Genomic DNA, 11,931 nt, shown 5'->3' on the forward strand with positions numbered 1-11,931 from the left:
TTTCCTCTTTCCTCATATGTATTTAAACACCAACTCGCAGTCTGAATGGTGAATAGGCCATTTGTAAATCAATATCGTAAAATAAAAGATTTTTAAAAATAGGACTGCCAGAATAATTTGGCTGGGCCAAATAATATCAGTGGCGGCAGCTTTGGGGGCCTGTTATATTAGGGCCACGTGAAGAGAAAATATTTTTGAAAATTCCAATTTTTACTTTTTCTCAGAAATTCTGACTTAAATCTCAGAAATTATTTCTGACTTTTTTTCACGCTTCCATATGTTACCGACCCATGTCGTAGATAATAGTTTAAACTTGGTGTTTTCAGTGGTCAGTGACCGAAGTATAATTCATGTTCACGATTCATATTCAACAATGGGAAAACACATTTTCGGGGTGTTTCGTTAGGCTATATCATTGTTCAAATACGTGAAATGAAATTGAGAGCACGGACTCGTCACGGTCACCTTCAGTGATATTTTAATTTCATCTCGACTGAGCCGACAGGGAGTTTTTTTTATAAGTATAACGCCCATTCAGCCGACCCGGAGTTCAGAACTGCGTTAGTGTTTATTAGACTATCTTCATGACTACAGGAGGAAGGCAAACAGAAGCATAGCCTAAGTGTCTGTGTCAGTTTGAGGACAAGAAACGGTGCATCAAAGGGTCAGAATATTGGCAGCCAAAGAGAAACGTTGATAACAGAACAAGTGACGGTGTAAAATTAAAAATCTTTGGCGGCACGCGATTAATGTGATTAAAAATATTAACGCTTAGGCCTATGCTTGTGACAACATGTGCGCAAATCTGGGTAAGGACGACTGTCAAGCGGAAGAGTTCTGTTCCGAGGTTCTGAACTACAGGGACAGCAATAGTCTAGTTGCATTTTCTTGAACCCAGAAATGTTGAGTAGCCTACCCTAAAGTTTTATTGCAGAAATGTCATCTATAGGCCTAGTGGATGGAATTCAACTTGGTTGCTAAAAGTTGCACTTTGGTTTCATAATTAGCATAATAAAAGAATTAATGTGAGACACTACAAGTAAATAGGGTAAAAAAAAATAGATATCACCTGATAATAATAAGAAGAAAACATAAAACACACAAAGTAATATAAAAGCATAAAAGGGCAATAATTTAAAAGTGTTCATTAAAACATAAAAAACAAAATAGAACTAGAAATGTAATGCCAGAGTAATTACAATAGTGGATGGAAAGCTGCTGGCTTAATGTTGGTGGGGAGATTCCTGAAGAAAAAAAACATTGAATCACTTAATCTTTGAGTTCATACAAACCCTTGTACCAAAAAACCTTGTCTGTCAAGGCGTTCCTGAGATATAACACGGAAGGTGTTTTTGACCTTGACATTTGATCTTTGACCTCCAACATCAATTCACTTCATCTTTGAGTCCATACAAACACTCATACCAAATTGCAGGCATGTATGTCAAGGCATTCTTGAGATATCGCGCTCAGTATTCATGGACTTGACCTTTGACCTCCAACATCAACTCACTTCATCTTTGAGTCCATATAAACACTTGTACCAAATTTGAGCATGCGTCAAGCCGTTCTGGAGATATAATGCGCAAAGCATGAGATATGGCTGTGACTTTTATTTTGACACACGGGAAACACTTAAACAGGATGTGTAGGTTTGGGGAGCGCCACATTGTATGCATTAGAAGCTGATACAGTTGGATTCACAGGTGACACCTGTGCCAGTGTTCTGAAGATGTAGACGGGTTCAGTCAGAGAATGTCTAATAAGGGCTCCGTAAACGGGCTCTGGTTCAGTTCATCTCGATGTGCTCGTCTGCCGGACGTGATGTCACCAGGAAACGTGTGTGACCACCACCCGGCGCTAACACGAGGGTTGAGCAAATGCAATGTTATCATTAGTCTATGGAAAACAAACAGTTAGTACAATATAATGGAAGAAACAGCGAACAAAAAAGTACTTACGTATATATGTTCGTTTCCGGACTGTAACGCAAGCTACAACAAAGCATGGAAGCTCGATGCTCATCTTTGCAAGCATACTGGAGAGGTAACGTACCAAATTATCTGCTAGCTTGTTTTGCAGTTGCAAGCATCATCCGTGGCGACTTTACACGTTTCTATAATTAGCGGATGTTATTTTCGTGTCTTGCAAATTGGCTGTTGGCTGCTCTGCTAATGTTAAGTTGCTTGATCCCCCCCTCTTATTATGAATAGAGGCCGTTTCAGTGCGACCACGAAGATTGTGGGAAAGGTTTCGTCACCAAATATCATCTTGCTCGACATAAGCTAAGCCATAGCGGTGTGAAACCTTTCAGGTAGGTGTACGCTACATAAACACACATGTTGGAAGTTGACTTGGCAGGTGTCAAATGTCAGGTGTGTCGAGCCTTGTATGTTGCTTCACACATACACACACCTACATACTGGTCGAGAACATGTGTTTTCGTCCTAGCATGATAGGTGCTCTAAAGTTGTGTTTGATGGAGACCACAAAATCAAAGGAAAATGCATGTAGGCTACCCGTCAAAGAAATGGTTCGGAAATGATATGATTACGGAGGCCAGTTCTGTGATTTGTGCTAATGTACTGATTACACTGAGCAAGCAAGAGATAACTCAAGAGTTAAGAGTAAAGGGGCATTGTGATGGCCTTGTAATGGCCAAATTTACATTTGTCAAATTTAGCGAATTACCCCCTATGGTCATCTGTCAATTCAGCGTTTGTACTGAAAAAACTCCTGGCTGTCACCACAGTTACATGGCAGGAAATTAACAGTTCTTTGGCTCAAGCCATAGACCATTCAACACAGCCCTGGTGCCTCCAAAGCACAAAATAGAGAGGTGTGTAATTTGATTGATTGTTGATATGAATTTTCTCACACACACACACACATAGGTGCTCTGAGGTGGACTGCACTGAGACCTTCACAACCGGACAAAACTTAAAGAAGCACATGTCCCGTAAACACAAACCGGGGCATCTTTACAAGGTACTGTGTGTTTGTTTTATAAGCAAAACTGGGTGACGTCACATTTTGTTTATGTTTCTCAGCAGACACTTTTGTCCAAAGCAACTTTATATTATATTTAAACTAAAGACCAAACAAAACACACCAGGGAGGTAGCTCACCCCTCCCTTCAGAGCTCCCCGAGAAAACTCCATTCAGTGTTTTGTTATTGTTTGGGGACAGGCTGCCCCCACTTTGTTTCCTGTTTAAGGAGGCAAGGCGGTGTAAGAAGACCGATTTATTTTTACAGTGCTCCGAGAATGGAGACCTAGCATATCGCTTACCCAACCTTTAAAAAGTGATGAAATTCAAAACAATGTATAGCTTTGGTATGTAATAGAGTAAAGAAAGTTTGAAAAGAGATAGTTTGTGGTTGATGATTAAATATGTTTCTGTAAACAAAACCCACAATTTGGCACTTGTTTCAGTGTTCATACGATGGCTGTGGTCAAGAGTTCCGCAAGAACAGCCAGCTGAAGTCCCACAAATCTGAACATACCCAGCTCCTGTCGTTCTTGTGAGTTACTCTGAGTGTGTGTGTTTGTGTGTGTGTCTGGGTGGGGGGGGAGTTGTTTGTAAACTTTCAATTACATTTTTTTGTTGTTGCCAGTCCTCAGCCTATATGCACCACAATAGATGTGATTCTTCCTCATTCAGTTGCGTCTGACAGGGGTGGTATTTTGGATGGATGATGTAATGTGCCATATTAGCTGTATTTGAATGCAGATACAGGGTGACAAATTGAAGAAAAAGGCCCTTATTTGATCATCATCTTCTCTTCTGCTTTCTCAGGTGTACTTTTGAAGGATGTGGCAGACAACTGGCCACATCAAGTAGTCTTCGTCGCCATGAGAAAGTCCACCGGGGTGAGTGAGTATATGCTGTGTCAGTGTGTTTGCATATGTCATATAAGTGCATATAAGTATGAAGTAAAGGTGGCTTAAAGTTTACTGACAGTAGGTTTCATTTTGATCTAATTTTACTCTTGTTTATGAGTACAGTGTATGTCGTCTCCATGGTGTAATGGTCTCTTGAAATAATCAGTGTGCAGCATTACTACAGTATATTAGAACTGGACTCAATTCAGTTATTTAACATGTTTAAAATACATGGATGATATCAGCAGAGCATAGTACAGACATGTAATTTTGTTGACATCGGAGTCTTTGTTTTCCTTTTTATACCCTACTCCAGTGGTGGGGCATGTCAGGTGGGGCATGTCAGGTTTTTTTTTTTTTTTTTTTTTTGTTAATCTTTAATAATGGCTTTCTTTTTTTTGACAAGATCATAGATTCAAAACAAAATATCCACACACAAACATAGGAGTCATAAACAGACTGACATATGAATTAAAATAGCATCTGATTCTGATCCAGTGGACCAAGACAGGAACCATTTTTTTTTTAACGTTATCATTTTGCCGAGTTGAATGACTGCAATGTTTGAGAACCACTGCTCTACTCTAAGTTATTTGTTGGTCCTTATTGTGTGTGTGTGTGTGTGTGTGTGTGTGTGTGTGTGTGTGCGCACACATTTGTTTGTATTTATGCACTTGTGACAGGCTACCCTTGCTCAGAGGAAGGCTGTTCCTTTGTGGGGAAAACATGGACTGAGTTAACTAAACACCGCAAGGAAATGCATCGAGGTAAACACATACACACAGCCCTATGAAGAAAAATAATACACATTCATGTGAAAATATGTTGTGCATTCATATGAGTTATACATAGTTTGGACATGTGGATAACTAAGAGATGTTTTTAGTTTAATTTACTGTGCAGTGAATAGACCGGTGGGGTATACTACGAAGCACGTTAGACATATCTAGGCTATGTAGACATATCGAGGCTTGACAAAGCCTTGACTCAGGGGTATACGTTAAGTGATACTACGATAGCAGTTATGTGATATATTTGTCAAACTAGGCTTTCAGCTCAGATCTGTCGCCGTTCTCGATGTTGGGATGGCGTTGGCCAATCGTGAAACGTGGAGGCGCACAAGACCGCCTCTATTTAAAAAACAATTACTTCGCATTCATGAGTGATAGCTTAATCTACACTGCGGTCTTTTTTTGTGTCTAACCTATAACATCAAATAAATCAATTGTCATCAGTTGTTGTATGGTATGCACGTCCATAGTGGGATATTTGCACGCACAGCACTATTAAAGCGCATTCGAGATCCAAAATGTTAATAGAGGCGGAGCTCCACCTGTAAGATATATGACAGAATCCTACACGTGAGAACTTCATTTTTAAGACAATTGATTGGTCAGTGTGCAGTAGATTACACGATTTAAGCTATAACTTACATATAGCACATAACCATACACATAACCTCCTCCCGACCAGGTTTGGTTGACAGCATAAGATACCTTGGTGATATAGTGACACTAAAACAGATCCACTTTCATGTCACAGCATAGCCTGGCTTTGAGCGCAACATACCTCGCTAACTTACTAATCGAGATTCGTAGTACACCCCACTGCAGAGGCAGTGATGTGTCAACAGTGTCAACAGTATCAGTTATATTCAGTATTCACCTGTGTGTGTGTGTGTGTGTGTGTGTGTGTGTGTGTGTTCTGCAGCTCTGCACAAGTGTGATCAGTGTGACAAGAGCTTCCATTACACCTGGTTCTTGCGGCAGCATCAGAGGATTCATTTAAAGGAGCGTGTGGTTTTCAAGTAAGGGCATGTGCACAGGTCTGGGGTGTCTGATAGTCACTCAATTCTGTATGTGAATGAGTTTGAGCCAAGACTGAGAGTGTGTAAGAGATTATAGTACTGGCAAGTCGATTAAATGTGACGGACTGGTTATTTTGTCCCACATTTTCTAAAAACAGTCAAATCATCTTGTACTTGTAATAGCCTCTGTAAACCCAGACTAACGTATCTTGTATTTATTTTGTTAGTACTTATACAGAATATTCACACAAGCATTTAGCAGAGCACTGTTCAGATAAATCCTTCATTCATAGACCATTAACCCCCCACCCTCCTTTATTTCTCCAGGTGCCCCAGGGAGGGATGTCAGCGATCCTACACCACACTCTTCAACCTCCAGTCTCACATATATTCTTTCCATGAGGAACTACGTCCTTTTGCATGTACTCATGCAGCCTGTGGCAAGACCTTTGTGATGAAGGTGTCGATTGTGTGTGTGTGTGTGTGTGTGTGTGTGTGTGTGTACACATTAGTTTGAAAGTAGTTATTTCTGAACATTCTGTTGCCGTTTCAAGTTCATTTTCAAGCATTTTACAGACAAATTCTTAGATATAGCACACACACAAGCAGCCAATATAATATTCGCTAAAGCAGATTAGTGTCGTAATGCTAAAAACATACAAACAAAATGTACAAAAAGGAACACAAATTAATGACATCCATTGCATTAAAATTGAAGTTTCTTTGCTTACAGCAAAGTCTACAGCGACACCTGGTGACCCATGATCCTTTAAGACGCAAACAGGTGGGTATTGGATTTATGTACTAGTGCCATTGGGTGAAATCGATGGAAGGTCTAGGTTAAGTTACTCAGAGAGCTACGGTTAAAGCATCGATGTAGTGACTGGGTGTGATGCAAATGTTAAATGACATTTACATTTGACATTTATCAATTTTACCAAAGCGACTTGCATATCTCAATTACATTACAAGGGCCATTCTCCCTAGAGCAGTGTTTCTCAAACTTTTTCAGACGAAGGACCACTTTACGCATACAAAAAAAAAAATCACGGACCACCTAGCTAAAAAAACAAAAAGCAGACCTACTTCAACAGTATATTACACAATAGGCCTACTCACTGAACCACCTTGCTCATTGTCTTGCACCTTGGTTATCGTGTCAGAGGATTCATATGAGTTAAAGTGGCATAGCTTACATAGGCAGTGTTGCAGACCTGTTTGGATTTACATAGAAGTTGGTTCAATATTGCAAACAACTCCTCTATATTATATTTTACCACGTCTGCTCACAGACCACTTGGGATAGCTTACGGACCACACTTTGAGAAACACTGCCCTAGTACATCTTGGGGTGAAGTGCCTTGCTCAAGGGCACATCGATAGAAGCTGGGAATTGAGCCCCCAAGGCTGCTGCATTCTAGCCCAGCTCCTTAACCACTATGCCACCACCTCCCCTCCCCAAATTAAGTGCATATTTGTTTACTGCCAAAGAAACACTAGTTATTTAAAATTAGACTTTTTAATGCATTTTCACTCCCATTCACAATATTGTTTCCTCTTAGGAGAAGAAACCTCGGAAGATCAAAAAACGCACTGTAAGGTTCTATTTACAACATTCTTTCAATTAAGAACTATTTTACTCTTGTCCTGCTATTTATGACTAATTCTTGAATTTCTTATACAGGAGAGGAAACCGAGGAAACCAAGTAACATCTTAAAAGGATCCCTGGTGTCTCACCTTAGCGGCTTCCACCCCGAAAGCAATTGTGATCCCAAAAGCAATTGTGATCCCAAAAGCAATGGCAATCCCGAAAGCAACTGCAACATCAGCATTTTGGACACAAGTAGACTCATTCTTGAATCTGTACAGAGCACTTTTCCTAATTCTGCCCATGCTGGACAGTGCATTGGAGTAAAGACTGCATAATTCTTACCAACCAGTGTTTGCAGGCTATGGATATGAAATAGGAACCATGCCTTTCAGGAAGATGAAGCTGTGAAACTGTTCTGTTAGGTTAGAACGTCATCCTGAGTTTTAATTTATGTTTCAGAAGTTCCTTTTGTTGTGTCTTTGTTTTGCTTAAGGAAGCAACTGAACTGAACTGACTTTAGTGGTATGTGAATGTATCATTTGCTTTGCTTTTAATCAAGTTGTTTATTCATGAAGTTACATTAAGTATTCCTCTCAATTGTCTCCGTCTGTTATAGATGTGTGTATTATGTACACAAAACTAAATAAATGCAATATTTCTTTAATTAAGGTGTTTGTTTACTTCTAATCTGGACTATCCTGAAGTGGTTTCTCTTCATTAAAGCAACACCAAAGAGTTTTTTGTCATTTTTTTGTAATAATAATGTTTCCAAAATCGTTTCAGTGGTTCATCAACTTGTAACAGGGTGAACGGCACTTCTGCATTCGCCTCGCGGCCCTCTATCTGCTATAACCACACTATGTAAGTTTGCCATATCGGGTAGCAGATCTGTAGTTCAATGGAATGAGACATAAGAAACTACACATTTGACTTGCTTCTGATGTCGCAATACATCATACTTTCATAAAATCATGCAACATACTCTACCTTGTCTGTGGACATTGTTATTTGCAAAGCCAGCATTGGATAATCAAAAATTGTGCGTGCGACAGAGGAAAAGTGCTTTGGTGTCGCTTTAATGCAAGATTTGTTTTAAATCAGTAAGACTGGAAATAAGACTAAGGATAATTACCCGATGAATATTGGGGCTTTTATGACTTATGGAGTGTGTGTGTGCATGTGATCGTTACGTGACCATACAATATCACATCTCAAAGGAACAGTTTTCACAAACATTTTTTAGGCACATTTTATTCAAGACCTGTCTTTCTCAGGCTTGATATGGTTGGGCACTGTCAATTTCAAGTCAGTCCCCATTGTCACATAAGTATTCCTTAAGCAGGAGTTAAATCTTCCTCATCAAAGGGAGAACACAATTGACCAACGTCTTACAGGTTTTTGTGGTCTTCAGACCATCTTTGAGGTAAATAGTCTTTGTGTACCTATACACTCCCACCTCAAAATCTTTCCAAAAACTATCTTTTTACACTCCGTCTGACTTCAACTTCACTGACTTCATTTAGAATCCATCTCTTTCTCCACTGAGCCTTCTTTGGCAGTGGAAGTAGATGGAGCAGTGTCTTTGGATATGGCGGTGGTCTCTGTGGATGTTGATGTTGCCATGGCAGCCTTCTTCTCCTTGTCTGTAGGAGGTCTGATGACACAAGATGCAGCTCGTCCCTCTTTGATGACTCGGGGCGGTGACACATAGCCAAAGAGCATGCCCAGTTTAGAGAGCGTCACCTCTAGGCTTTTGTCCTGTAAACACACACACCGACACAGCTTTCAGACTGACAGCCCTGAAGTTTCCTTACCTCAGTCTGTGGAAAAGCCCTTTGTATAGAGATTGCACTTTTTCTTTTCTTACGGCTCCTACACACAGCTGCGTGCGTTGCGTTGCTGGAGACGCATCCCATTCACTTTACATGGGCTTACGTCATCCGTTGCCGAACTGAATTGTGGGTCCGTTGCGTCGCTTTTCTCCCGTAGCTCGCGTTGAGAAGTTCAGCTGGTGCTGCACCGACAGACGGCACCGGCCAATCAAGCCAATCGACGGACGGCACCAACCAATCAAATTACGGTTATACTTCAAGTCTTTGCATAGCTACCGTCGGGAACACCCACTGGCATGCGTTGACGGAACGCAGCTGTGTGTAGGAGCCGTTACTGCCCTGTTTTGCCATTTCACTTCAGCTGCTCCTTCATACCTTCATATAACACATCGTTCTTTTGAATCTGATAAGCTTGAGAGAACTGTATATTGCCCACTAGGAATAATATATTTTTTTATTCTAAGTGGCTTCATAGATATTCTTGAATGAGTGTTTGCTAAGCAGCAGAATACTGGTAACTCACCAGTGGTTGTGCGTCATCAACACTGCTGTAGTTACTTGCTCGTAATGTTAGTCTGACATGATGCTTCTTATCCAGCCAAGAGCTGACTTGTCGAAGTTTGGTGTTGAGGTCACCTGATCCGATGTCAGAGGACATGGTCAACTCTTTCACCTGTACAGGTCCTGATGAAGTAAGCCAAAGTTTATCCAAAGCGACTTACAGCAATAGAATAACATGTAAGCTACAGTGCAGAGGAGACCTTAACTTGGAATTATCACTGCATCTGTCAATACTAGTACTAGAGGATAGCTGTGCCTACATTTTAAGTACTAGTCAAAGTGTGGTAGGAAAGTAAGTGGTAGAAGGAGGAGGGAAGAGAGGGAGGTGGAGAGGAGTCCTGCAAATCAATCATATGTTCCTCGTATCAAAGTCATAAACATATTAATCAACATATTGATGATCATACCATCATGGTGGTGCTGACTGATCATTAGCAATCACCTTGCCTTTTTTATTGCTTTTATATATTGTACTATCACTTGTATACTGTATACTGATTTTATGTCAAATAAAACCAATTAATCAGTCAACCAACAATTGATCAGATCAGTAACTGTGATCCATCAGTGCTTTACAAATTATACTGATGACCACAGAGGTACCCTAGTAGTCCTCACCAGATTTGTTCTTCATCTTTTCTCGTAGTTTCATCTGCTCTTCATGGATCTGTTTCCCGGTCAAGAGCCTGAACACCGGCGGGTCGGCTCTCTCGTTCACCGCCACCAGCTTCAACTGCTTCTCCTCCATCATCCTGATCACATCTGCCCGGTGAAACGTGCCCAGGTTCTCGCCTGTGTCGTCCAGCAGCAGGAGGCGGCGGTGTTGGATCTTTCGTCCCACGCTGCTGATGGTCTGACGGGCGCGTGGGTCCTGTTTTATTTTGGGTTTCTTGGGTTTGTCCTCTAGTGGTTCCTCTGTATGAGACAGTAAAGCATACCACATGCGCCTTTAACACTTTCAATGTTTCCAGTTATGCACAGCTACCATTCACACAGTCAATCTGTACACATTCATATTTCAATCATTACATCAATGGAACATTATCAAGGTTTAACTTCTACTAGTGTCAGTGCATGAAGTAATTGAGTATAGTTCTACTTCTGTATGACTATATAGTAATAGTGGTTCACTTGCTCAACTTTAAATACTCTCTAAATACTCCATATACTTACCATTGTCTCCATCACCAGTTGGTTGTGTAGAGAATCCAGCAGTGTTCCTGGAGGAAATGAACGATGTGAGGTTCCACACAACGCGGCAGAGAGGTAGCTGGTCTTGCCTGGCGTGGTAGTGATTCACAGCTACTACAGCTGTTGGAGACACTGGGCATGGTCTTCTCCGGAGTGCCACTGCAACTTGGGGCAGGACCCAAGACAGCCGGAAGGCGGACATGTCTTTGAAAAGAAAATGGGGATAACGTTAGTCATCATAACTATCCTATTTGGTCTAGGTCTGCATGTTCAAAGCTGAAAACACACAGGGCTATTAAAGAACATAACCTAAAGAGAAAAATAAAATTAAAAACAAGACATATTTGAGGACGGTTAGTGACAGTTAGTTATGTATGTGACGAGAGCAAGAAAATAAAAAAAAAATAGACAAACATTTTTCTAAACGTTGACAGTGAATTAACCCGTAGCTTACCTTCAAGGTAACGTAGATGCTGGGAACAAATTGCCCCCTGCGAGACGTCTTTAGGATTTAACAATCTTACATGGCAATGAAATAGACAATATATAACGTTACAGTTAACATTTAATAACAGTAGCTGGCTAGCTAATGTTCACATTGACCTCCTCCACTGTGCACTGAACTGAACTTGTTCTTCTGCTTCTTCTTCGTCTCGGGTTTATTGGCAGGGCACCAGGTGAATACCGCCACCTACAGTATAAAACAGCTTACATCCACATTCTCTGTTACATCAGAGAATGTCTAATAAGACGTAGACGGGCTCTGGTTACATCCTAGCATGAACGCCAGAAGATACTGAACTCAGGAGGCAAGATGTAACCAACTTTGGAATTCTTTTCATTCTAAAATAGAGGACATTCAGATAGTGGTAGTACCAATTTCATATAGATAATTAAAAGAGTTATTGGCGGCTCGTTACTTTTCTTACATGTACATAAGTCACAGGAACTTCTATTTTCTCACATAACCTACCCGTTTGCCAGGAGAGTTGGTGAAATAAACAAATTCGGAAACAGTGATAGTACCAGAGTTCCGACATTCTCTGATATTACGCCTCCTCCAC

The 11,931-nt window shown here is 40.7% G+C and overlaps 2 protein-coding genes across 2 annotated transcripts; one reads left to right on the forward strand and one right to left on the reverse strand.

Moving 5' to 3' along the window:
* The first annotated feature begins 1,678 nt into the window (after positions 1-1,678).
* On the forward strand, positions 1,679-7,947 carry LOC125288434 (transcription factor IIIA-like). The gene is made up of 11 exons (XM_048234802.1): positions 1,679-2,046; positions 2,214-2,314; positions 2,895-2,988; positions 3,435-3,523; positions 3,799-3,872; positions 4,568-4,651; positions 5,595-5,691; positions 6,019-6,151; positions 6,425-6,475; positions 7,254-7,286; positions 7,376-7,947. Exons 1-11 carry the CDS (start codon positions 1,930-1,932, stop codon positions 7,616-7,618), a joined length of 1,116 nt encoding a protein of 371 aa, XP_048090759.1. The 5' UTR covers positions 1,679-1,929; the 3' UTR covers positions 7,619-7,947.
* A 466-nt stretch (positions 7,948-8,413) lies between these two features.
* On the reverse strand, positions 8,414-11,914 carry mtif3 (mitochondrial translational initiation factor 3). Its single transcript, XM_048235353.1, has 6 exons — positions 11,841-11,914; positions 11,322-11,358; positions 10,850-11,071; positions 10,295-10,591; positions 9,639-9,799; positions 8,414-9,041 (listed from the first exon to the last, which is right to left on the reverse strand). The coding sequence occupies exons 3-6, from the start codon at positions 11,067-11,069 to the stop codon at positions 8,799-8,801; spliced, it is 921 nt and encodes a 306-aa protein (XP_048091310.1). The 5' UTR covers positions 11,070-11,071; positions 11,322-11,358; positions 11,841-11,914; the 3' UTR covers positions 8,414-8,798.
* Positions 11,915-11,931: the final 17 nt, after the last annotated feature.

The sequence above is a fragment of the Alosa alosa genome, chromosome 23 (assembly GCF_017589495.1).
Source record: "Alosa alosa isolate M-15738 ecotype Scorff River chromosome 23, AALO_Geno_1.1, whole genome shotgun sequence".
Lineage (NCBI taxonomy): Eukaryota > Metazoa > Chordata > Actinopteri > Clupeiformes > Clupeidae > Alosa > Alosa alosa.